General features: G+C 53.1%; 1 protein-coding gene, 1 long non-coding RNA gene and 1 other non-coding gene across 4 annotated transcripts; 2 read left to right on the plus strand and 1 right to left on the minus strand.

The window, feature by feature from the left end:
* The first annotated feature begins 11,182 nt into the window (after positions 1-11,182).
* LOC111759839 (U6 spliceosomal RNA) lies at positions 11,183-11,286 on the plus strand. The gene has a single exon (XR_002793705.1). It is a non-coding gene; the product is annotated as a U6 spliceosomal RNA (small nuclear RNA).
* Positions 11,287-20,459: 9,173 nt separating this feature from the next.
* LOC131276052 (uncharacterized) lies at positions 20,460-24,292 on the minus strand. Of its 2 annotated transcripts, none has more exons than XR_009183534.2 (3): positions 23,900-24,292; positions 21,308-21,430; positions 20,460-21,183 (listed from the first exon to the last, which is right to left on the minus strand). It is a non-coding gene; the product is annotated as an uncharacterized lncRNA (long non-coding RNA). The 2 variants fall into 2 exon arrangements; XR_009183533.1 differs by lacking the exon at positions 23,900-24,292 and adding an exon at positions 23,705-23,893.
* Positions 24,293-24,549: 257 nt separating this feature from the next.
* Positions 24,550-25,951, plus strand: H1-10 (H1.10 linker histone). The gene has a single exon (XM_004475949.5). It carries the CDS (start codon positions 24,889-24,891, stop codon positions 25,528-25,530), a length of 642 nt encoding a protein of 213 aa, XP_004476006.3. The 5' UTR covers positions 24,550-24,888; the 3' UTR covers positions 25,531-25,951.
* The last annotated feature ends 375 nt before the right edge of the window (positions 25,952-26,326 follow it).

Raw genomic sequence — 26,326 nt, forward strand, 5'->3', positions numbered from 1 at the left:
AAAAGATTATTGCTGTGGAAGGGAAAAGGGTTTTATATTGGATATGTGGGAGTACTGTATATTGTATATATGAATTACTGTGATCTAAAAGTTTTGTGAAGATAAGCTTAATAATTAGGGGAAAAAGAAAAAGAAAGGACGTAGACACTGAGGAAAAGACAGAAGAAGGTGCCTTGCCAATTAGCATACAGGGCAACACTTCTTGCAGTGATGGAAGGCAAAACATCAAAAACCAAGCTTTTGCATTTTTAAATTTTTTCATACCCCAATTTATTTTTATCTTAATTTTTCTAAATTAATATGTATTCTATATCTAACCTTTAAACTCATCACTATATTCCATTTTACTATTAATGGAACCTGGCAATATATTGGGCTTCATTTTTGAAGAAGTTTTGGATCACAGAGAGCCTCAACAATGGCGGGGGAGGAATACTGGTTATGGGATGTTACAGACAGGGGACACATGGTTGGCAAGGAGTTCTCCAAGGCACATATCCAGGCTACATAAAAATGTTTGGATATTTTCATAGTGGTTACAATTAAAAACAACAACTGAGGGAATGTTGAGTTCCTAGCCAGGGGAGCTCTATCACAGTCCCTAAAGGAACATCAACAATCCCCCAAGTGCAACGGCAAAGACCAAAAAAGAAGGAAGGTCCAACAATGAGCCCTTGATACTGACTATGCTTGTAAGCTGTGCACCTGAAATAAGAACGAGGCCTAGAGCTGCAGGGTGCCTAAGAGTTACCTCCTGAGAGCCTCCTTGTTGCTCAAATGTGGTCAGTCTTGAAGCCAAACTCAACATGCAAATGTGTTGCCTTCCCCCCAGTGTGGGACATGACTCCCGGGGATGAGCCTCCCTGGTGCCGAGGGATTACTACCAAGTACCAGCTGATGATGTAACTAGGAAATGATCTTAAATAAAAGGGTCAACTTGGACCAGCAGAATATCTCAGTCTACATATAATACCAGGAGTTAAAAATGCTTTTTGACCTGAATAAAAGGGGGAAATGGAAAGGAAAAATGAGTTTTTATGACTATGAGTCTCTAAAAAGTGTTGGGAGGTTATCAGAGGGGTTGCCCTTATGCACACATCAGCAGAGTCCCAGAGACAGCTAAAGTAGATACAACCCCAGGTATTGGTTCTCTGAGGGCTACAGAGACCCACAGTTTCTATGGTCATGGCAGATGGAGTTCAGTGCCATGTCAGTTGGCCCTACTTTGTGTTTCTGTGTGATGAAACTGGACTCAGATGTGATCTTTGTCCACAAGCCTCTCCTGTTACTTTTACCGGATCTGTAGTTGGTGCTGGGGTTTAGTGTATACTCAGGGGATCTGAATCTCTGGACTGACCATGTGATAGTCAGGCCCTGAGCCTCAACAGACTTGCAACTCCTACACTCTGGTTTATTGGAATTACCCCACTCAGCTAACATGGAGGTGAAGAAGGTCAACCACCCCACCTGGGAGCCAAGACTGCCTACAACTGAAAGCAGGAGGATTGCATCCAGCATCCATGTGGAATCTAAGCCCCCTCTTGATATAGATGTGGAGTGGACACAACCATTCTAAGGTCCACAGGATGGATGAATAGAATATAGATTAGAGTGGACTTACTGATATTCTATTCATGAACTATTGTGATTAGTAATCGAAGACAATTTGGCATTGGTGTGGAAAAAGTGGCCATGGTGGCTGCTGGGGGTAGGGAGTGGGAGGAAGAGATGTGATGTGGGGGTATTTTCGGGGATTGGAGTTGTCCTGGGTGGTGCTGCAGGGACAGTTACTGGACATTGTATGTCCTCCCATGGCCCACTGGTTGGACTCTGGGAGAATGTGGGCTATGGTGTGGACCATTGACCATGAGGTGCTGCAGTGCTCAGAGAAGTATTCACCAAGTGCAATGAATGTCTCATGATGATGGAGGAGGTTGTTGTTATGGCGGGAGGAGTGGGGTCAGGGGGTGGGTGAGTATATGGGGACCTCATATTTTTTAATGTAACATTAAAAAAATAAAGACAAAAAAGAATGACGGTGAGTGTAGAATACTCACAGATAGGGAAGCGGACTTCGTCCAATGGATAGGGCATCCACCTACCACACGGGAGGCCTGCAGTTCAAACCCCGGGCCTCCTTGACCCATGTGGAGCTGGCCCATGTGTAGTGCTGATGTGCGCAAGGAGTGCCCTGCCACACAGGGGTGTCCCCCACGTAGGGAGCCCCATGCACAAGGAGTGCACACCGTAAGGAAAGCCGCCCAGCACAAAAGAAAGTGCAGCCTGCCCAAGAATGGCACCGCACACATGGAGAGCTGACACAACAAGATGACACACACACAAAAAAAAACACAGATTCCCAGGGCCGCTGATGATAGAAGCGGTCTCAGAAGAACACACTGCGAATGGACACAGAGAGCAGACAACTGTGGGGGGTGGGGAAGGGAAGAGAAATAAATAAAATAAATCTTTAAAAGAAAAAGAAAACTCACAGATAAACAGACACTGAGAGAGTTTGTAACCAAGAGACCAGCTTTGCAGCATACTAAATGGTGTGCTACAGTCTAAAATGAAAAGACAGGTGAGAGAGACTTGGAAGAGAGTCTAAAAATGATGATTACATCAGTAAAAGTAACTAAAAGTCACAAAAGAGTGGTAAAAATAAAATATGACAAATAAAACACAAAGGTCAAAATGGATGAAACAAGAACTGTCTTTACAATAATACCATTGAAATTTAATGGATAAAACTCCCCAATCAAAAGATACAGACTGGTAGCAAAAAAACAGCAGGGCAGGGGCAGGGGTGGGGAAAAAGAAATAAATCTTTAAAAAAATAAAATAAAAGAAGATATGAGCCATCAAATGCTGTGTGCAAGAGACTCACCTTGGACCCAAGGATACCAACAAATTGAAAGTGAAAGGCTGGAAAAAGATATTCCACACATTCAGTAACCAAAAAACAAACAACAAAAAATGGAATACCTATGCTTAAGTTAGATGAAATAGATTTTAAAAGACATGAGTGGGAAACAGATGTGGCTCAACCAATTGGGCTTTCATCTACCAAATAGGAGGTCCAGGGTTCGATGCCCAGGGCCTCCTAGTTAGGGCAAGCTGGCCCACATGGCGAGGTGGCCCATGCCGGGTGCTGGCCCACACAGGAATGCCGCCCCATGTAGAAGTGCCCCCCTGCACAGTAATGCCACCTAACATGGGAAAGCCACCCCGCGCAGGAGTGCCGGCCAGCACTGAGAGCTGGCGCAGCAAGATGACACAACAGGAGACACAGAGGAGAGAAAATAAGAAGACACAAAAACAGGTACTTGGGGTACAAGAAAGTAATCGCCTCTCTCCCACTCTGGAAGTTCCCAGGATCAGTTCCCAGAGCTGCCTAATGAGAATACAAGCAGGCAGAGAAGAACACACAGCAAATGGACACAGAGAGCAGACAATGGGGGGAGAAATAAATTTAAAAAGTCTTTCTAAAAAAAGACTCTAGTAATACATAATCTGAGGAGGAACTCGGGAAAAAATCAATTTACAATAGTGACTAAAAGAACCAAATATTTAGGAATAAACTTAACCAACCATGTAAAGAACTTGTATTCAGAAAATTACAACTCATTATTAAAAGAAATTTTTTTAAAAAGACCTAAATAATTGAGAGAACATTCCACGCTCATGGATTGGAGGACTAAGTATCAGTAAGATGTCAGTTCTACCCAAATTGATCTACAGATTCAATGCAATCCTGACAAAAATTCCACCAGCATTTTTTATCCCCCCCCCCCCCTTTGTGGCTTTTGTACTTGCTGTCTGTTCTCTGTGTCCATTGTGTGTTCTTCTGTGTCTGTATTTATTTTTATTGCCCCCCCTTGTGGCTTTCTTGCTGTCTGCTGTTTCCATTCTCTGCACACTTTCTGTGTTTTTTTGCTTGTCTCCCTTTTTTTGTTGCACCACCTTGCTGAGTCCGCTCTCCATGGCACTTGTGGGCTGGCGGCACTCCACGGTGCTTGCGGGCTGGTGGCTCTCCACAGGGTGCAGGCAAGCCTGCCTTCACAAGTAGGCCCCAGGACATGAACCCAGGGCCTCCCATGTGGTAGACGGAAGCCCAACAGACTGAGCCACAGCTGCTTCCCAGCATTTTTAAAAATAAATGGAAAACATAATTATCAAATTCATTTGGAAGGGTAAAGGGTCCCAAACAGCCAGAAACATCTTAATAAGAAAAAGTGAAGTTGGACGACTCTCACTTCCAGACTTTAAATCATATTACCTAGGTACAGTGGTAAAAACATGGGATTGGCATAAAGACAGATACATAGACCAATGGAACCAAACTGATGGCTCAGAAACAGACCCTTACATCTATGGTCAAGTCATTCTTGACTAGCCTGTCAAACCCATCCAGCTTGGGTAAAACAGTCCATTCAACAAATGGTGCTGACAGAACTTGATATCCATAGCCGAAAGAAGGAAGGAGGACCCCTTATACAAAAATTAACTCAAAATGGATTTTAAAAACCTAAATATAAAAGCAAGAACCATAAAGTTTCTAGAAGAAAATGTAAAAAGTATTCTTCAAGACCTGGTGGTAGGTGGTGGATTCTTTTTTTTTTTTTTTTTAATTTCTCTCCCCTCCCTCTCTGCCCCCGTTGTCTGCTCTCTGTCCGTTCACTGTGTGTTCTTCTTTGTCCACTTGCATTCTTGTCAGTGGCACTGGGAATCTGTGTCTCTTTCTGTTGCATCATCTTGCTGCATCAGTTCTCCATGTGTGTGGCATCACTCCTGGGCAGGTTGTGCTTTTTCCATGCTGAACAGCTCTTTTGGCAGGGCGTGCTCCTTGTGCATGGGGCTCCCCTACATGGGAGACACCCCTGCGTGGCACGGCACTCCTTGTACACATCAGCACTGCGTGTGGGTCAGCTCACCACAAAGTTGAGGAGGCCCTGGGTTTGAACCCTGGATCTCCTGTGTGGTAGGTAGATGCTCTATCAGTTGAACCAAACCCACTTTCCTCTTCTTTTTTTTTTAAGATTTATTATTATTTCTTCCTCCCCCGATCCTGCTGCCTGTGCTTACTCTCTGCTGTGTCCATTTGCTGTGCATTCTTCTGTGTCTGCTTGTTTTCTCATCTTCTCTTTAGGAGGCACGGGGAACTGATCCCGGGACCTCCGATGTGGGAGAGAGGCACTCTATTGCTTGAGCTACCTCAGCTCACTGATTTGTTGTGTCTCTAATTGTCTTTTATCTGTGTCTCTTTTTTGTTGCATTATCTTGTCATGTCAGCTTGAAGGGCAGTCCAGCTTTCCATGGCAAGGCCAGGTCACCTTCACGAGGAGGCTCTGGGATCCAAACCCAGGATCCCCCATATGGTAATAAGTAGGAGCCCAATCACTTGAGCCACATCCACTTCCAGGTGGTGGATTCTTAAAGGAGTTAAGAAGAGGTCTGAGATGCACTATATATTAATGGTTGTAGAAGTTTTAATTAACTTTATTGTAAAAGTGTAGAAATGGATAGCCTTGATGGTAACACATTACAGGAAGTAACAGCTGGTTTATAAATCAGAATGTGGCTGAAAAGGGTAGTCTAGGGATATAAATGCCAATTGAAAGAGTACTAGGGAATAATCTAGGGACTGAATAAGAGTAAACCTAGGGGTGGATGAGAATTGTGGTTGATAGAACAAATGCAGGAGTGTCCTTTATGAGCTAGAGCAGATGTACATCACTATCGCAGGGTGGTGGGAATGTGGAGAAGTACAGGAAAAATACAACTGGAGTGACCTACGGACTGTGGTTAATGGTAATAATGTAATATTCATGCATCTAAGCCAAAGATGTACTGTGTTGATAATAGCAGAGTATGGTTAAAGTGTGCCAAATGTACTCTGTGGACCTGGTAATAGTCTGATGATATTTTCTTATAATGTGTTACAAATGTTCCACCACAGTGTGGTGTGTTGATAGAGGGATGTTGTATGGGAATCACACATGTGCGTGATTGTTTTGTAAGTTTACAACTTCTGTCATAAAAACATATTTTAAAAATAATAATAGGGTTAGTTGGGGGAAAATAATCCAAATATAAGATAAGGATTATAGTTAGTAGTGAGGTTTTGACAGTATTCTTTCATCATTTGTAATAAATGTCTCACAACAATGCAAGGTGTTGGTAGTGGGTTGATGTATGGGATGCATACATCATATGGGATGCATGATACTCTGCATATTTGCTCTCTAAGTTCACAACTTTTACTATACACTTATTGCTTATGTATGTTCATATATAAATGATATAAAAATTTTAAAAATTAAAATAATAATAATAATAGGGTGGGGAAAAATACACCAAATGTAAGATAGGTGGTTGGTAGTAATATTTTGAGGATGCTCTTTACTCATTAGTTAAAAATGTTTCACAACAATGCAAGGTAATTGTTGATGGGTGAGGTACAATGTCCCTGTATGATGTTATGTATGTTTGTTTTGTAAGTTCACAACTATTACTATATATTTACTGTTTATGTATGTTTGTGTATGTGTGATGTACTTCAATGAATTTTTTAAAATGCCAAAAACAAAAAACCACATGATCATCTCATTTGATGCAGAAAAGGCATTTGACAAAACCCATCATCCTTTCTTGATAAAAATACTTTGAAAGGTAGGAAAGGGAAACGGACTTTGGCCCAGTGGTTAGGGCGTCCGTCTACCATATGGGAGGTCCGCGGTTCAAACCCCGGGCCTCCTTGACCCGTGTGGAGCTGGCCATGCGCAGTGCTGATGCGCGCAAAGGAGTGCCGTGCCACGCAAGGGTGTCCCCCGCGTGGGGGAGCCCCACGCGCAAGGAGTGCACCCGTGAGGAAAGCCGCCCAGCGTGAAAAGAAAGAGCAGCCTGCCCAGGAATGGCGCCGCCCACACTTCCCGTGCCGCTGACGACAACAGAAGCGGACAAAGAAACAAGACGCAGCAAATAGACACCAAGAACAGACAACCAGGGGAGGGGGGGAATTAAATAAATAAATAAATCTTTAAAAAAAAAAAAAAAAAAAAAGAAAGGTAGGAAAAAAGGAAAATTCCTCAATATGATAAAGGGCATATATGAAAAACCCACAGGCAACATTGTACTCAACGGGGAAAGGTTGAAAGCTTTCCCTCTAAGATGGGAAACAAGACAATGATGCTCACTGACACCACTGTTACTCAAATTGTGCTAGAAGTTCTAGCTAGAGCAATTAGACAAGAAAAACAAATAAAAGGCATCCAAATAGGAAAAGAGGAAGTAAAACTCTATTTGTGGATGACATGATCCTATATTTAGAAAAATCTGCAATGTTTACAACAAAGCTACTTGAGCTAATAAACAAGTTAAGCAAAGTAGCAGGATATAAGATCAACATGCAAAAATCAATGTTTCTGTACACTAGTATCAAACAATCTCAGGATGAAATTAGGGGGGAAATTCCATTTACAATAGCAATAAAAAGACTCAAATACCTAGGAATCAATTTAACCAAAGAAGTATAGGATCTAAATTCAGAAAACTGCAAAACAATGCTAAAGGAAATCAGTAAGAACTAAACAAATGGAAAGATCTTCTGTGTTCATGGATTGGCAGACTATCAGTCTTCCCAAACTGATTTATAGATTCAGTGCAATACAAAACAAAATTCCAATAGCCTACTTTACAGAATTATTTGGAATGAAAAGTGCACCCAAATAGACAAAAGGGTTCTAAAAAAGAAGAGTGACATAGGCGGAATTTCACTGCCTGATCTTGAAACATATTACAAGCTACAGTGGTCAAAATGCATGGTACTGGGAAGCTGACTTGACCCAATGGATAGGGCGGCCATCTACCACATGGGAGGTCCGCAGTTCAAACCCCGGGCCTCCTTGACCCGTGTGGAGCTGGCCCATGCGCAGTGCTGATGTGTGCGGGGAGTGTCGTGCCTTGCAGGAGTGTCCCCTGCAAAGGGGAGCCCCACGCGCAAGGAGTGTGCCCCGTAAGGAGAGCCCCCCAGTGCAAAAGACAGTGCAGCCTGCCCAAGAATGGCACTGCACACATGGAGAGCTGACACAGCAAGATGACACAACAAAAAGAAACACAGATTCCCAGTGTCGCTGATAAGGATAGAAGTGGTCACAGAAGAACATGCAGTGAGTGGATACAGAGGGCAGACAACTCGGGGGGGGGGGGGGCGGGGGAGAGAAAGGGAGAGAAATAAATAAAAATAAATCTTAAAAAAAAAAAAGCATGGTACTGACATAAATAGACACATTGATCAGTGGAATTGAGAGTTCAAAAATAAACCCTCACCTCTACGGTTAAGTGGTTTTTGACAAACCTACTAAGTCCAGGTTAATAGGACAAAACAGTCTGTTCAACAGAGAACTGGATACCATAGCCAAAATAATGAAAGATCACCTCATTCCTTATAGAGGAAAACTCAAAATGGATCAAAGATCTAAATATAAAAGCCAGTACCATAATACTAGAAGGAAATGTAAGGGAAACATCTTCAAGATCTTGTGGTAGGTGATGGTTTCTTGGACCTTACAAAAAAAAAAAGCACAAGCAATAAAAGAAAAGAATAGATAAATGGGACCTCCACATAATTAAACACTTTAGCATCTCAAAGGACTTTGTCAAAAGGGTGAAAAGGCAGCTGACTCAACGGGAGAAAAAACACCTCATATCTGATAAGGGTTTAATATCCAGGATATATAAAGAGATGTTAACAATTCAAGAATAAAAAGACAAACAACCCAATTAAAAAATGGGCCAAAGACATGAATAGACATTTGTCCAAAGAAGAAATACAAATGGCAAAAAAACACATGAAAAACTGTTCAACATCAGTAATGATTAGGGAAATACAAATCAAAACGATGAGATACCATTTCATAACTATCAGAATGCCCACTGGGAAGGAGACTTGGCCCAGTGGTTAGGGCGTCCGTCTACCACATGGGAGGTCCAAGGTTCAAACCCCCGGCCTCCTTGACCCGTGTGGAGCTGGCCCATGCACAGTGCTGATGCACACAAGGAGTGCCCTGCCATGCAGGGGTGTCTGCCACGTGGGGGAGCCCCACGCACAGGGAGTGCGCCCCGTGAGGAGAGCCGCCCAGCGTGAGAGAAAGTGCAGCCTGCCCGGGAATGGTGCCACACACACTGAGAGCTAACGCAACAAGATGACACAACAAAAAAGAGACACAGATTCCTATGCCACTGACAACAACAGAAGCGGACAAAAGATGAACATGCAGCAAAATGGACACAGAGAACAGACAACTGGGGCGAGGGGTGGGGGAGAAGGGGAGAAAAACAAAAAAAAAATAAATCTTTAAAAAAAAAAATGGCCACTAATAAAATACAGAGAACTACAAGTGTTAGAGAAGATGTGGAGAGATAGGAACTCTTATTCACTGTTGGTGGGAATGCAGAATGGTACTATTGTGGAGGACTATTTCTAAAGAAGTTGGATATATATTTGCCATGTGACCTGGCAATACCAATATGGGTATATACCGAGAACTGAGAGTAGTGACACAAACAGACATCTAAAAACACCGAGGTTCATGGAGGCATTATTCACAATTGCCAAAAGTTGGATACAACCCAGGTGTCCATCAACTGATGGAGAAACAAAATGTGGTGTATACACACAATAGAATATTATGCAGCTGTAAGAAATTAAGTCCAGAAGCATAAGACAACATGGATGAACCTGGAGGACATTATGTTGAATGAAGCAAGCCAGACACAAAAGGAAAAATACAGTATGATTGTGCTATTGTGAGCTAGATATATTGTGTAATCTCATGTGTAATAATTTGAATACAGGTCACCAGAAAATAGAATGATATTGAGGAATGGAAAGCTGAGGGTTACCTTGTGTAGAATTGATAAAAAGGATGTGTATTAATCTTTGGAGATTAATAGAAAAGGTGACAGCACAACATAATGTTTGTAACTAGCAATGCTATTATATGGGTATGACAGTGTTTGAAAGGGAAAGTCTAAGGTATATATATCAAGTCATGTTATAAATGTATATTTCGAAGATTTATTTATACCCCCACACATGGTTGGCACTCGCCATCTAGTGTGTGTCCATTTGCTGTGTGCTTTCTGTGTCTATTTGTCTTCTCTTTAGGAGGCACCACCGGAAACCAAAACCGGGGGAAAGGCGCTCTATCGCTTTAGCCACCTCAACTCCCTGCTTTTGTTGCGTCTCTCATTGTCTTTCCTCTTTGTGTCTCTTTTGTTGCATTATCATGTTGCGTCATCTCACCATGTCTGCCAGTTGCACCAGCTTGCTATCTTGCTTGTCTTCTCCAGGAGGCACTGGGAACTGAACCAGAGACCTCCCATGTGGTAGGTAGGAGCTCAATCATTTGAGCCACATCCACTTCTGACAGTCATGCATTTTACTAAAAGGAAAGCTAAAAGATGTAATATGGGACTCTATAGCATAGTAAAGCCACAAATGAAATATCAATATGGGCGATATTGTCTATATAAGACTGTTTTACTTTGAAACTGAACAAATGTATGTAAATGTTACATTAATATCAGACAAAAAAATTATGCAGTGAAAGGAACCAGACACAAAGTACTACAAATTGTATGATTCCAATTATATAAAATGTAAATATAAATCATTTATAAAGATGAAATGAGCAGTCGTTATGTAAGGTTGGGGAAAGATAAAAGATGTGACTGCTAAGGGGTGTGGAGTTTTTGAAGTAATTAAATTTTTTTGTGGTAACGAACACACAACATGAAGTTTTACTGAAAGCCACTATTATCCACTTGGGATAGATTGTATGGTATGTGAATGTATCTCAATAAAACTGCTTTTAAAAAAATAATAAATGTTCAAGAATAGCCAGAAATCATAGCTATGTACAGCAGGGGAAGCAAAAAGAGATTGAGAGGTAATGAAATTTTTAGTCTGTTTTTGTTTATTATTATTGAAATAATGAAAATGTTCTAATAATTTTTGAGGTGATGAATGCACAACTCTGATCATACCAAATACCACTGATTGTAAACTTTAAATGGATTGTATGCTTTATTAACATGTATCAATGAAATTGGTTTAAAAATATATAGCTAATAAAGGACAAAAATCAAGAATTTTAATAACTCAAAAATAAGAACCCAATTAAAAATAGGCAGCACTATACTAAAATTGGAACGATACAAAGAAGATTAGCATGGCCCCTGTACAAGGATGACATGCAAATTTGTGAAGCATTTCATATTAAAAAAAAAAATAGGCAAGGGCTAAGTTGATGTGGCTCAAGTGACTGAGCTCCCACCTACCACATGGGAGGTCCTGGGTTCATTTCCCAAATCCTCCTGGAGAAGACGAGCAAGATAGCGAGTGACACGGCAGACTGGCACAGCGAGCTGACGCAACAAGATGATACAACAAAGATGACACAACAAAGAGACACAGAGGAAACACAATGAGAGATACAACAAGCAGGGAGTAAAGGTTGCTCAAATGATTAAACACCTCTCTCCCACATGGGAGGTCCCAGGTTCAGTTCCCAGTGCCTCCTAAAGAGAAGATGAACAAAGGGAGAGCGCACACAGCCAATGGACACAGAGAGCAGATAGCGAGCACAAACAATGAGGGGTGGGGAATAAATAAATAAAAGTGAACCTTAAAAAAAAAACAGGCAAGGGAGTGGATGTGGCTCAAGGAGTGCCTCCTTCCCACATTGGAGGTCTTGGTTTCTGCCCTTGGTGCCTCCTAAAAACAAAAACAAAAACAAAACAATAAGCAAGCAAACAAAATGTATTTAGGTGATTGGGCCCTGGCTTCCCATATACAAGGTTCTGAGTTCAATCTCCAGCCCCGATATTAAAAAAAAAAATAGGCAAAAGATTTGAGTAGACATTTTACCAAAGAAGGTAGGCAAATGGTGAACATGGACATGAACAGATAATTGCAAGTTAAAACCACAGAGTTACAACAACACATCCACGAAAATTAAAAAGACTGACTAAAAATAAAAATTAAAAAAGACTGTATCAAGTGTTAGTGATGACGTGGAGGGACTAGAACTGCCATGCATTGCTGGTGGGAGTGCAAAATGGTTTATTCTTTGGAAAACAATTTGGCTGTCTTTTAAAATTAAACATACACTTACCACATGACCCAGCAGTAGAAACGAAAATATGTGTCCACACAAAGGTTTGCGTATGAATGTTCAAAGCAGATTTATTCATAATAGCTCCAAAGGGAAACAACATAGGTATCCATCAACTGGTGAATGGATAAACAAACTGTAGAATATCTATATAATGGACTATTACTCAAAAAGAAAAAGAAAAAACTACCGTACTTTTACACACAATATGGATGCATCTAAAAAGCAATTTGCTAAGTGAAATGAACCAAAATATTACATACCATATAATTCTATTTATATGAAATTCTAGAAAACGCAAAACTATGGAGATTTAAAACTGATCAGTAGTTGCCCAAGGCCAGGGGTTAGGAGTGGGAAAGGACTGAAAAGGTAACTTTGGGCACGGGGGGCTTAGAAATGTCCTATATCATGATTGTGGGCATGGCTACATGACTGCCCATTTTCAAAGCTCATCATATTGTACTTTTAAAATTGGCGGATTTTTCCTGTATGTAAATTATACCTGTTAAGACTGACATAAAATAAAAAGTAAAAAACCCAATGAACGCAGCACAGCTTTACTGTCTTTGCACATTGGCTCTGTGTTGGCCACTTTATCCCTCCTATCAAGACCACCCCAAGGCGAATGCAAATCGCGTGGTCCTCTCAGTCTTACCTGAGCCTTGTCTTGCCCTGGGTTTGTGCTTGCTGGTGCCCCTAGCAATTGCCCAATTTATAGGAATTTGATGCCCTGTCTGCTCTCCCTGAAATACAGGCCAACCTTGTTTTATTGTGCTTTGCTTTACTGTCCTATGCAGATATTGCATTTTTTAAACATTGAAGGTATGGGATAAACCCGTGTACATCAGGTCTGTTGGCGTCATTATTCCAACAGCATGTGCTTACTTCGTTTATCTGTGGCACATTTTGGTAATTCTTGCAATAGTTAAAAGTTTTTCGTTATTATATCTATTATGGTGTTGTTTTGGGCTACCATGAACCACGAACGTCTAAGGCAGAAGGAAAACCAATCCCAACATATTTTTACTCTTTAGATCCTCTGTTGTTACTCTGAACATCTCATCTATGCAGGAGGCCTGTAGCGAGGCCGGCATATGGTCAGAGTCCCGGGCAGGCTGAGCGGTGGACTAGCCTGAGGCAGGAGGGGACCACAGGCAGGTGCTGGAACGTTCTGTCACCCCAGGCAGAGGTCCAGTGCTGGGGAGCCGCGTTTGAGGGCTGCTTCAACGCCTGGCTCCGACGCGCGGGAGCGGCGGTCCCCGGGGCAGGAGGGACGCCTTCGCTGGGCCTGGTCTCCTTCGGCGTCTAAAACCCTTTACGGAATCATCGCAGAGCCTCCTCCCTGCAGCTCCGCGGGGGACGCGGGGAACCCGCGCCACCGGGGCAAACCTCGTTTCTCTGACTTCAGTCCCACCCCCGGGAAAATGCTAACAAAGCCTCAGGAGGGGACCCCGCGGCCCGAGCCCTCTGGGCCCCTTCCTTCCCGGACCTGCGCGGCGCTAAGAATCACCTCGTTCACCGAGGTGGCCGCTCCTCCCTGGCCCAGGGCCCTTGCGTCCTCGGAGGCGGGCGGCTAGGAAGCCACACGCCAGGGAGCCTCTCCCGCGCGCTCACGCCGGGCGAGCCTGGGAAACGCTGGTCGCGGGGCCCCGCAGACGCTCGCGCCCCGGCCTTACCACGGCGGCCGGGACCCGGACAGCTCGCGCCGGAAGTCGCTGGGTTTCCATGGAAGCGGGGGCGGGGCCTAGAGACGCCTTCCGCCCGTTGCTAGGCGACCGCGGCCGCCGAGCCCGGGCCGGGGGGGTCGGCGCGCGCCCAACGCCTAACGGCCACGCCCTGGCCGTGCCGGGCGCGCGCGGCGGCCTCCCGGGCCTCGGTTTCCCCTCTGCGCGCTCCCCGCAGGCCGCCGCGGGGCCCGGCCTGTCCGAGGCGCCGGGGAAGCGGGGAGGAGGGCAGGGACGCCGCGGCCGGTGGGCAGAGCGTGGCGGAGCCGCTTCGCGCGTCCTCGGCCCCGGGGCAGCGAGCCGAGCCGCGGCTCACGCACCGCCCACCACCCGGGCTTGCGGGGCCGCGGCGGGAGAGGGCGCGGGTTCTCTCGGCCTTGAGTGGGGGCACCTTCTGTACGATCCAGGAGTTACTGAAAGCGCCAAACGGAGGGAGGCGTGGGCACGCCCTTTGACAGCACCCGAGCTCTTCGGGGGAGGTTTTCGCTCCCATTTTGGAGACATTGGATTTGGGCAGCTAAAAATGGCAATAGCTGGGGAACCTATTGCTACTTCCCTCTAAAAATAGAGAACAGCATCATCCTTTTACCAAAGGCCCAGAATCTCCTCGGAGCAGTATTAAACATCTTTCAAATGTACCCCCAGGCTCTTTTTAGGTCCCCAAGTGAGCCCCAAACCCTAGATCCAGACCTTATTCCAAATTTAAATCTCTGCCACAGCCTCACGGCACATTTTCCGCCTGAGGATTGAAGTTTTTCTTCCACAATACCTACCTGCTTGCCCCTTCTATTCCACACCATCCAGCACTGGGGCGAAAGTCCACGGCGCCGGCCCAAAAGGAGCCAGGCCTAGCACCAAGGGGCTTACAATCTAGTTGGGGAGAGAAGGCTTAAGGCAAATCCCAGGCCTGCTCCACCCTGTTCATTCTCACTCCCCAGCCCCGGTGAACTGCTTGCGTGCAATCCAGGCCAGGGGGAAGGACACGGGGACGGGAACGGGACACAGCTGACGGTGATCCCTGGGCAGAGGCTACTGTGCCCTGCCTGCCCCCACCCCACCCTTCAGCACACAGCCAAAGCGTTGGCAGGAAGCGCCAGGCTGAAACTCTGCTCTCCTGAAGAGCCCGTCCTGGTTCGTTCATTCAAACAAATGTTTATTGAGCATCTACTGTGTGCCAGGTACTGAGAGAGACACAGTGATAAACAAGACAAGCCGACCTTCGGGTGCTGGGGGGCATAAATATGAAAACCCCAAGTAGTGTTAGGTGCTAGGAAGAAGCGAACATGGAGAAACGATAGGGAAGCCTGGGGGAGGGGGAGACCCTACTTCAGATGGGGTGTTTAGGGAGGACGTCTCGGAGGCTGTGAAGGTCCTGTGCGAGGAGCGGGCAGCAAGTCCGGGCCCCGTGTAGGGACTGCTAGATTGCCCCAGGGCTGGAAATGGGGCCGCACAGCGGGGTGGCGTGGTGGGAACGGGGGCGAGCGGGCAGTGTGAGCCCGTGCTTCATGGGGTCTTCTAAGCCTGGGGGAGAGACTTGGATGTTATTCTAAGGGTGATGGGAAGCCACTGGAGTATTTTCCAGCAGGAGCAGACTGGGGGTTGTGGGAGGTCTTGAGAAATTCCTGGCCTCCGGGACGATCTGGCAGCAGGAAGAGCCACCTCGAGGCACTGTCACTGTCATCTGTGGGACAGCTGGTGGCAGGACGGGGCGCTCCAGAAGGCAGTTAAGACGAGCAGCGCTCTCAGCCCCCTCCTCCACCTCTTTTGGAGGTTCGACAGTTTGGGTCCTCCTGGGCCCCATGGCCTCAGAGGGGCTCCTCCTTGGCCCCCCTCTGCCTCCCCTGGGCACTCACCCCCTTCCCCACGGCCCGGGGGTCTGCCCAGCGCCCCTTCCCTCCACTCCCTGCTAACTGGACAGATGAAGGGGATCGCGGTAGCAGGAGCACTGGACTGGGAATTCGACTTGGAGCAGAGTCCAGAAGCCCCTCCGTGGGTCCGCGCCTCTTCTCTGGGCCTCGGCTTCTTTGTGTGAAAAGGGACCCCTAAGACAGGCCCTAAGACCTGCCCCGACTACCCTCCGTGCATCTCGAACCTTCCCCCAGAACCACCTCTCCAAGAATCATCCAATTACAAAGGGCGCGACAGGAAGGAAACATTTTTTCGAGAGCCCCGGGTGTCAGGCTGTAGATGAGTGGGTTTTTTGTTTCTGTTTTGTTCTCACAGATACAGCTGTGGTCCCAGCTGGGTCGGGCGTTAGCTTCTAACCGTCCCCGGGGGCTGAGCACTGGGTGCTGAGCAAGACGCTGCACAAGGTCTTGGGGAGAGGGCAGGTGCTGAGCAAGACAGCGTACCTACACGAACCTGTGCCGAGAGAAGGGTAGGCAGAGAGCTAGTGGAGAAAGAGGTGGGAAGAGTGGAGGCAGGAGGGATGGTCATGCAGGAGGACGGGGCCAGAGAGAGGTCGGAGCACTGGGGGGCACAGGGGGCTAAAGTCGAAGAGGTCAGCAAGGGCAGATGCCAAGGAGCTGGGGGGGCGCAGCCACTGCAGGGTTTTGAGCAGGAACGCAACAAGCTCTGATTTACCTTGAAAAAAAAGAAAAAAAGGGCCACTCTGGAGCTGCCTGGATGGGAGAAAGGAGAGGGCAGAGGGGGAAAGGGTGGGAAGGGAGGTGGGGGGCAGGGGAAGCAGCGGGGAGAACAGACCAGAGAGAAAGAGGGTTTGGAGCGCGGACCAGGAGGCCGGCAGCTGGTGTGGGGAGCTCATCTGAAGTGGGTTTTCTTTGGCTCCTCCTGGGGGCGACTAGAACACCCCCATTCTTTTTTCCTCCACCTACACCCCACAACAGATGATGGTAATTGAGGAGGAAACTCTGGAGGGCAGCTGGCAACCAGTCAGGTTTCCAGGAATCCCCCAGATCAGACGAGCCTGTGTCCCCAAGTCTTTGAACCTCACCAAGGGTCACAGGAGGCTTTTCCAGGGTCTGGGACCATGTGGGGACCCCCATGCTGGCTTCCCCCTGCACCGGCGCTTTTGAGTTTCACTCGACATCTGTATTTCAAGGAGAGGGCCACTGGCCATCAGTGGGGCCTGGGACCGAATGCTGTCCCATTCATTGATTCATTCGACAAATATTTATTGAGGGCCTACTGTGTGCCGGGCCCTGCATGGCACGGGATTAGTTAGACGAGGTCCCTGTGCTCCAGTGGGGGGCGACAGGTATCAAGAGGATAATTTCAGAGAATGATTAAGTGGTATAAAGCGCCTGGGAGAGGGGCAGGGGCTACTTGAAATGGGGAAGAGAGCAGATGCTCTTCCACTTCCCAAGCCTGTTCCCTCCTGTGGAGCTAAGCACCCCCTCTGCTCCCAGTGGCCCACTCTGTTCTGAGCTACCCCTAGAGTGCCCGCCGGGGTCCCCGGGTTTAGCAGTGCCCCCGTCCAGCCACACCCACACCCTCTGTGGCTTCTGGTTCTTCACAAACGTTCCTGAATGTTTCCACAAGTCAAGGCTGCGTGCAAGAAAGGGAGATAATCTAAGCCGAGGCTCCCCGGCCTCACCCAGGGCTGCCTGCTCAGGAAGACACGGGAAGCACGTTCCTCTGCCTAGCACGTTTTGTCCTGGTAGCCTCAAGTGGAGGGGGGGGGGACCCCACCTTCCAGAATGATCTCTCAACCTTGGGTCTTGCCCCTGGCTTCTGGAGAAGAGATGTCAAGCTCGACCACAGGTCTAGGACCAGGAAGCAAATCTGCCTGTGCCTGAAGGCCCAGACCTTGAGCAGGAGGCAGTTTGCAGGAGCAAATGCTTCCCAGAGCGAGAGGAGGGCGGGCTGGGACTTCGGTGATCCTGAAGTGGAAGGCAGCTCGAGCGTCCCGCTCAGACGGTTGTCTGGGGTTGTAAATGGACAATTTGCTGCGTGCGGATGGGGGAGACCAACTTCACCCTTGCCCCTGAAAGGGAAATCCCGAGAGGGCTTTGGTCCCCAGGTGAACAGACAGTGGAGGTGGGACCCCCCTCCCCCCCCCCGGCGGCAGGTGCTGGCTGCCTCTCGAGGGGTCTGTCCGGAGCATCCCCAGCCTCTGCCTGGAGCCCGGGCTCCTCTGAGCGCCTCTCTTCACTGTCCCCACCAGGGGGAAGCGGGAGGCAGTGCTGCCACCCAGGGTTCAGCCCGGCCTGCAGTTACTCTAAGTGAGGGGCCTTGAAGTGCCACTTTCTAGTTTAAGCCTCTCACTCCCTCATCCCTTGCCAGACCCCGCGCCCCTCCTGGGCTGGGGACTCCCAGAGGTGCCACTTAGCAGGCAGCCAGGCCAAAGACAAGGGAGTGACAAAGTCCCTGGGCTCAGGGCTCCAGGAGGAGATGGGACAGGCCCCAAGGTCAGGGGAAGCCAGGCTGAACAGCGGCTGCGGCGACACACGGGGCAGGGCGGCCCGGCTGGGAGCCGGCTGGGAGCCGAGACCAACCAAGGGCCTGAGGCTGGCAGGGGGGGGGCGGGCAGGGGCAGCGCTCTTCAGGCTGCAGGGAGGCTGGTGGCGGGGCCAGGGCCGCGTTGAGCAGGGACTACGGAAACTGACGGGTGATGGCAGCCGGGATGAAGAAAGGAGGCGGTGGACTTGGGCAAACGTGGGGAGGCGGCAGAGCCTGACTGCAGGAGGTCTGGGGTGCTGTGATGGCAGCGAGTGAGACGGGCGCAGGAGAGCCCATGAGAAAGCAGAGCGGGGCGGAGTCACTCCACGGGAAGTCACGAGGAGCCGCTCCTTGGCCTGGCATCAGCCAGCTTGGGGACCAGGATACACGGGGCGCGGGGGTCTTCCAGGGCTCTCTGGTGACCCGTCATCCACATTTCTAAAGTCCCCTTCGACGGGGAAACTCTCTTAAGCATCCTACAGGTATTTCTGCACCCGCCAAGGTGCGGCGACTGGAACCGTCCAGCACGCCCTTGAAAAGGGCCTGGCCGGCCCGAGGGTCCTTGGCAGCGATTCGGTCTGGACTTGATGTCCTGTGTTAAGTGAAAACTAGCCAGCCACAGCACGGGGCGCAGGAGCCCTCCTGAGAAGCTCAAAGGGCCCAGTTTACACCAGTGCATGACGCTGCTGTGGCCGTGGGCCCCGCTGACAGGGGTGCTGCTAAGGGGTGGGGGGCTTTTGTTTGGGTTTTGTGCCATGCATAACTGTACTTAGAAAAAACGAACCAGCTTTTAAGGAATGATTAAAAAAGAAAAGATTTGGGGAGAGGCAGTGCCTTAGAACAGTCCTGGGTCTCGGCCCGCTCCCTCCCCCGCCCACTGCTCAGCCCCCACAGGTCCTGGGAGGTGCTCCCGGCGTCCTGGGGACAGTACCCTGGGCGTCCTTTAGGTGGCAGGTGCAGATCTCCAGCGCGCCCCCACTCCCAGCTCTCCAGGCCCTATCTCTAGGTTGGGGTTTCTTTCTCAGCACCTGCGGGCCTGCGGGGACCCATGGGGGACAGCCCATCCTCCAGGGCCGCCTGTGCCAACCTGGGGTCAGAGCCCCTCACCCAGGCCCTGGCTTGAATCCACTCGTGCTAAGTATAAAGTCCAACAAAGTTCTGTTTTGTTTCCCGCCCCCATAACAAAGACTTAACCCCATCCTTTAAAAACCTACTTCTCAAGCACCCAATCAACACCCTCTTGGGGGCTCCCGCTTGCTGCACGCACGGGCCTGGCTGCCGCCGGGCGCTGCCCGCCTAGGGCCTGGCGAGTGGCGGCGAGCCGGTGGCCCCCGCGGCTCCCCTGTCCAGGCCCCAGGCCTGAGACTGAGGCCTCTCCTCGACGCCCACCAGGGTCCCCGGGGGTGGCGGGGCTCTCACCACCCCGCACCCCAGGACTCACCTTGTCAGCTCCGTCTCCGGTCTCCGCCTTTCGTGTCCTCGCAGCTTCAGCATCAACTTCCCTGATCCTTTGATCTCCCGCCTCTCCAGCCCACTTCCTCGGACCCGCAGGGAGGTGTGAGGGGCCTGAGCCCCCCGGGGTCCCCATTCAGGGCTTCGCAATACACATTTGCATCTTAAAGGCAGCCTTCCCCCACCCCCAGCGCCGCCAAGCCTGGAGAACTGTCCGTGTTCTCCGCAAAGGTCCCTCGATTTACATTTTAAATCCCAAACCTGCGCCTCCACCCCCTGCAGGCTCAAGCTGACCCTGGATCCCTAACCTCTTGGTTTAAAGCACATTTGGGGCAGACAGGCTCTTGGGCCCTCCCTAACTGGTACCCCAGGGCTGCCTGCCCAGCCCCCCGCCGGGGCCGGCAGCGTGGCCGAATCCCTGCATCCTGTCCTCTCCTTCAAAGCCCCAGGCCCCCGCCGAGCCTTCTAGAAACCCTTAGAACAGGTCTCTGAAACCCCAGGGGCACCTCCGTGTGTGCTCGGGCAAGGGGCGAAGGTCCCCGGAGGCCCCGAGCCCACCCAGAGCCTGGAATCGCGGACCAGGCCTCCTACCCCGCCAGGCCCACGGCTCACCCTGGCACCAGCGGCTCCTGTGTTTCTTCACATCTCATCCCTGTCAATCTCACTTCTCTTTGGGGAAGAAGCCCAGAATCAGAAGGGCGAAGCTGGAAGGGCCATTACAATGCCCCGAGTCCTTTTTTATTTTATTTTTTACAAATGGGGTAACAGGCTGGGTTGGGGGTGGGTGGGTGATACACGTGGAGTTTGCGGGAGAGTCGGGGCCAAGCGCACCCCGGGGCCCAGTGCTGGAGACACAGCAAGGAGCAAGGCCCGCCCCGTCCTGCTCAGAGAGCACGCGCTGCGCTCGAGGGAGTGGACCGACGGGGTCAGGTGATGATAAGTGCTATGAAGAAAATAAAGCAGGGCGATGGGACTGGAATTTTAGGGATTCAGAGCTAGGAATAGGATTCAGACTCAGATTAGCAAAACCCGCCAGGGAAGGGTGTGCTGAAGGGTGATCTGCGGGTGAGACCTGAGGGACAGGGCCCGGCAGGGGTGGCAGAGCTCTCCCCACAGCAGGTGCAGGGGCCCTGCGGGGGGTCCTCGGGCGCACGTGAGGACAGGGGAGGCCAGGGACCGCGCGGGAGCCGGCCAGCAGGATGGCCGAGAGCCGGTCGGAAGGCGAGAGGAGAGGGTGACACCGTCGTCCGCTGGAGGAGAGCCCCGGCAGGCTCCGGGCTGGAGGCTCCATCCCCTGCCGTCCCGAGGCCTGGAGAGCCCAGAGGAGAGGTGGGGAGGACGGCGGCCCGAGGGGAGAAGGGGGGAGATGTGGGGTATTTGGGGGTAGTAGAGCCGTTTATATCAGGAGCCGGTGGAGAAAAGAGCTGTGGAAGAGCCCCACATTTCTGGCTAGAACCATCTGTGAAAGCCTGGGGTGAAGGAGGAACGCGAGAGGAAACCAGGCGCCGTCCCAGCCCCGCCTCGGGCGAGCCGCGCCACAGAGCTCACCTGACGCGGCAGTGGCGTGGGGCGCGGGGCTCTCCCTCAGGAGAGACGGCAGGGCCGCGGAGGAAAGCCGGGCGTCAGCGGTGCCTGGACGGTGTTCGGAGCCCCAGGCCTGGGCCGGTCCACCTGAGGAGGGAGGAGGGCAGCGATCTGAGCCCCGGAGCCCGAGCGCCTGCTCCGCGCCGCCTGCACCCCTGGCCATTATTTGTTGACGACCTTGGCTCCTTCTCCATCTCTGGTTTCCTCAGAGGGGTGACAGGTGCGCTGCTAGGGAGCGTGGGATTTGAGAGGCGACCCTGGAGGCTGCAGGCCCCCGGCTCTGGGCCCTGATCTCCTCCTGCTAACAGGACAGAGTCCCTAACTTCCCCTGCTCCTGGGCCTCAGTTTCCTCATCTGTATAATGAGACCAGTGGCATGGCGCCTCTGGTCCCTGCCAGCTCCCACAGCCAAGAATCAGTCTTCCCAAGCCCTGGTCCCAGGTCCCCAGGCAGCCTCTAGGCCCTCCACAGCCCAGGCCACGGGGCCCAGCACCTCCCAAATGGTGTCCCCACCTCCCCTGTCTGCTACAGCACCGCGCCGCCCCCCCAGCCTCTCATTCCCAAGGCTGTCGTAGCTCCCAGCCACACCCTCCGAGCGCCCCGGACCCGGCCACACGGCCTTTCCCTCCTGGCGGATTTCTTCCTCTCCGCCAGCCCTGTCGCTGGCACCCTCACAAAACTCAGGCCCGGGGAGCTGGGCCCACCCAGAGCGGGAGCCGTTATTCGGCCCCTCCCCATCACCTGGCCAGATCTTTGGGGGTTTTCAAAGGAAACCTGAAAGCCGGGGCTGCATTTCTACCTAGGATCACCTGTGTTATTTTTGTACTAGAAGCTTTGGCAAGCCCCTGGGCCAAATGCGCAGAGTCCAGCCCGTGGCCCTCCGGGTGGGTGAGCTCAGCAGTCAGGGCTGGGAGGCGGGCAGGCCGTTTCCTGCCCTCGGATCGGGGGTCTGCTTTTGGGGCCCCCGACGGTGATGGACCAGCCCTTCATTCTTGAAACTCTCTCCTCCTTGGCTTGCACGCCCCCGGACGTGCTGGCTCTCCTGCTTCCTCCCGGACCGTTCTCCCTGTCTCCACCGGCACCCTCCACTTGGACGGCGGCCTCCCTAACCGCCTTCACAGGGGACCCTGACCCGGGGCCCTGCTGGGACTAGCTCCAGATTCACATTTCCAGTGACCTCTTGGGTCTCCCCCTGGGGGTGACTGGACGAACTTCAGGCAGAGCGATCCTGGCTGCCCGTAGCTGGGTCTCCCTCAGTGGTATCACCCTCTGCTCTCCCTTGACCTTTCAAGACACCCAAACTCAACACCCTCTCTTGCCAGCTGCCTGCTCTCTCCTGCTCCCCCTCTCAGGGAGCCCAAGCTTGTCTCCTGGGTCAGCTCTCTTTTGGATTGTTCATCCCATCTCTATGTAACCTGGTCCACCCAGACCCTCAGCTCACTGCAAAACCCTTGGATGGCTGCCCTCACTCCTTGGGTAAACCGCTCCTCTGTGGTCCTAGCAACCCGGCTAGGACCACCCGGCCCAGACCACCTGGCCCCAGCAGCTGCACCCTGCTGCTCGCACGACACACTTGCCTCTGCATCCTCCAAGTAGCCCATCCCGGAAGCACCTGGCAGAGCTGTGTAAGCCCGTGGCCCACCCCAGGGCTGCCTCCCAGGCTCAGCTGGGGCGATACTTCCAGAAACCCACCCCCAGCTATCTGCCAGGAAATCCAGGTGGTCTTTTGTCACCCTGGCTAAGGTCTCAGGCCCTCAAGGTGTCAACCTGTCCCTGGGCAGACAAGTCCACGTGCAGGGGTGCTCCTTCCCAGAAGGGCTTGGGGCCTTGCGGCCCAGCCATCTTCTCTCTTCCCCGCTTGTGCTCAGAGCCCCAGAGCCCCAGGCCGGGAGGCCTCTCCACCCCTGCCCTGCCCCGACCCAAAGCCAGGCACCCAGCCTGACCGTTCCCAGCCGCGGTTTCCTCATTTCTGGGACACTCTAGCTTATCAGGAGGACAAAATGGGGTCTGTCTGTGAAAGCGCTGTGAAAGGGGTGAGCCGGGGAGGGGAAGAGGGGGCCCCGAGGTAGGGCCCCTGGGCAGAAGCCTCGCAGCCCAGCCCGGGAGGGAAACGGGCTGCTGGGGCCGAAGGTGAAGTGCACCCCAGGACCCACGCTCAGGTCGGGACCTCGGCCTCCAGCCCTGCCCGCCAGCCCACGCGCCTTTCCCTCACCCCGGGGCCCCAAGTCTCCTCGCGCCCCGCCTCGCTCCATCTGCCATCGCTGGGGCAGGGTTTACCGCCCGCACCCCGGTCGCAAACCCCCACGGGGCCAGCCGCTAAACTCAGGGACCCCTTCCCTGCACCCCTCCCCAAGTATCTCACCTTGGTCTTTGGCTCCCGAGAAAACCTGTCCGGCCCCTCCGCCGCACCCCAACCCTGCTTCCAGCGGGACCCACCGCCCTTCGCAGTGCCCTCTCCATAATTTCCCTCCCTGGACCAGAGGAGTGAGGGGGGCTGGGAAGTCAGAGCCATCCCCCCATCCTCACACGGCAACTCTTCCGGGGGGCGCAGACCTACCCTCGCCCACTCTGGAGCCCCCTTTTGGCTCTGAGGGGCGCGGTGGCGGCTACTCGCGCATCGCAAAATGGGACATTTGGAGCATCAACGGCGTGGGGAGGGGGTGGCTGGAAAACGTCCCCAGAGAGGGATCTGGGGTCGTGCGCCTCCCTGTCCCCCACCGCGTTGCACCAGGCCCCCGAAACTTCACGAGAGCACAGGCGCACGGCCGGAGGGCGCCTCCCTCCGCTCCCCCTCCGGAGCCGGCGGAGACGCCCCTCGTTGCCCCGGCCGACCACGTGAGGGCGTGCCCTGTGTTAGTTGGAACAAATTAAATCCCGTCCCGCGGACAGGCCTGGGGCCCCTGGGGCCCGGCCAAGGCCCGGGTGCCAGGCGCGCCCTCTCGGCTGCCGGCCGCTAAGCCCCGCGCGGCGGGGCCTCCCCCGCGGCCCGCGCTATTCGCCGCGGAACGGGACGCCCCCCTACGCTCGCGCTCCCGCAGCAGAGGGTACGTCCCTCGGTTCCCCTCTGCGAGCCCTTCCCGGGCGCGGGCCGCCCCCGCACCGCCCCGCGGGCTCGGGCCGGGGCCGGGGCGCACGGCTGCGGGCGCGGCGGCGCGGGGGCGGCGCGGCCCGGGAAGCCAGCGGTCGGGGAAGGGGCCCCAAGAAGCACAAGTTGGCGCTGGCGCCGGCCCAGGCTGTTGTTGTTCTCAACGCGGTCCGCCTCAGAGCCATAAAAGCGGAGCGCGGCGCCTTCCTCGCCAGAGCGCAGCGCGCACGCCCAGCGGACCCGGGTGGCGGCAGCGGCGCGCACTCGGCCCAAGTTCCGCCGGCTCCGGCCCGGCGCCCGCCCCAGCCCTGCCGCCCGGCCCCCGGCCCGGCCGCGGCCGCTCCCGCCTGGAGCCCCCGCGCGCCCCCAGCCCCCCGGCGGCCCCCCGGCCCCTCGCCTTCCTCTTCCCGGCGCGGCCCCCCGGCTTCCGCGCGCCGCCCGCCACCAACCCGCTCGCCACCATGTCGGTGGAGCTCGAGGAGGCCCTGCCGCTGACGCCCGCCGAGGGCGCGGGCAAGAAGACGACCCGGGCGGGCGGCCCCGCGGCGCTGCCGCCGCCCAGGAGGAGGAAGAGCAGCAAGAAGAAGAGCCAGCCGGGCAAGTACAGCCAGCTGGTGGTGGAGACCATCCGGCGGCTGGGCGAGCGCGGCGGCTCGTCGCTGGCCAGGATCTACGCCGAGGCCAAGAAGGTGGCCTGGTTCGACCAGCAGAACGGGCGCACCTACCTCAAGTACTCCATCAAGGCGCTGGTGCAGAACGACACGCTCCTGCAGGTGAAGGGCACCGGCGCCAACGGCTCCTTCAAGCTCAACCGCAAGAAGCTGGAGGGCGGCGGGGAGCGGCGCGGGGCCTCGGCGGCCGCCGCCGCCCCGGCCGCCGCGCCCCGGGCCAAGAAGGCGGCCCAGGGCGCGGCCCGGCGCGCGGCCGAGAAGCCCGCCGCGAGCAAGAAGCCCGAGAAGCGCCCGCACCCCAAGGGCGCGGGGGGCGCCGCCGCCCGGAAGGACAAAGGCGGCAAGGCCAAGAAGGCGGCGGCGGCCGCGGGCAAGAAGGTGAAGAAGGCGGCCAAGCCCAGCGTGCCCAAGGTGCCCAAGGGCCGCAAGTGAGCCCGCGGCCCGGCCCGCGCCGCTTCCGGGGCTTTTGTGTTTTCACTCCCGAGGGTCTGGGTTCCGGGCGGCTCGGGCCCGGGCCGCCGCTCCCGACCGGAGCCGCAGGGAGCGCACCCGGCGCCCGCCCCTTCCCCGCGCCCCCCTCCCCGACGTCGTAGCGGGTTTCCTTTCTTTCTTTCTTTTTTTTTTGTTATTGTTTGCTTTGGATTTTTGAAACAGCCCTGGCGACGCCCCTATTGGCTCGCGCCCTTGGCAACGGCCGTCGCCATGGTTACCGGCCGCGGGCGGGGGCCGCTGGGTGGCCGCGGCGGCCGCGCCCCCGGCCCCGGGCTCCGCACCCCGCCGGCCCCTGGGCGCGGCGCGGGGCGGCGCCGGCCTTCGTCTTTTTCCCTTTGGCATAATAAATTGGTGAAACCTTTGGAGCCCTCTCGTTTTCTCCGCGGTGCAGTGGCATTGGGTGCGGCCCGTGCTTTTGCTGGGGCTGGGGGGCGGGCCCCTGGAGTCCAAATCTCGCCTCCCTCCCCCCCCACAGAGCTAGGAATGAACAGGCGCCTTCTGCAAGGAATAGCTCTGCGGGGTGGGGGCGGCCGCGTTGAGCCCCGAGGGGGCTCCCACGTGCCCGGGGACGGGGGCGGAAGCTGTGGGCGGGGAGGGAGCGGCCCATCTCCTCCCCACGGGGGTCCCAGGGCCGTCGGGAGCGCGAGGCCGGGTCGCTTTCGGGTTTCCTGATGAAGGCCTGTGGTCCCCGCACGTAAGGCGCGCAGCCCTCGCCAGACCTTGGCGGAGTGCTGTG

Source organism: Dasypus novemcinctus, chromosome 26, assembly GCF_030445035.2.
Source record: "Dasypus novemcinctus isolate mDasNov1 chromosome 26, mDasNov1.1.hap2, whole genome shotgun sequence".
Lineage (NCBI taxonomy): Eukaryota > Metazoa > Chordata > Mammalia > Cingulata > Dasypodidae > Dasypus > Dasypus novemcinctus.

Coding starts and splice junctions, on each gene's coding strand:
- H1-10 (XM_004475949.5), top strand. CDS start 24,889: ATGTCGGTGGAGCTCGAGGAGGCCCTGCCGCTGACGCCCGCCGAGGGC.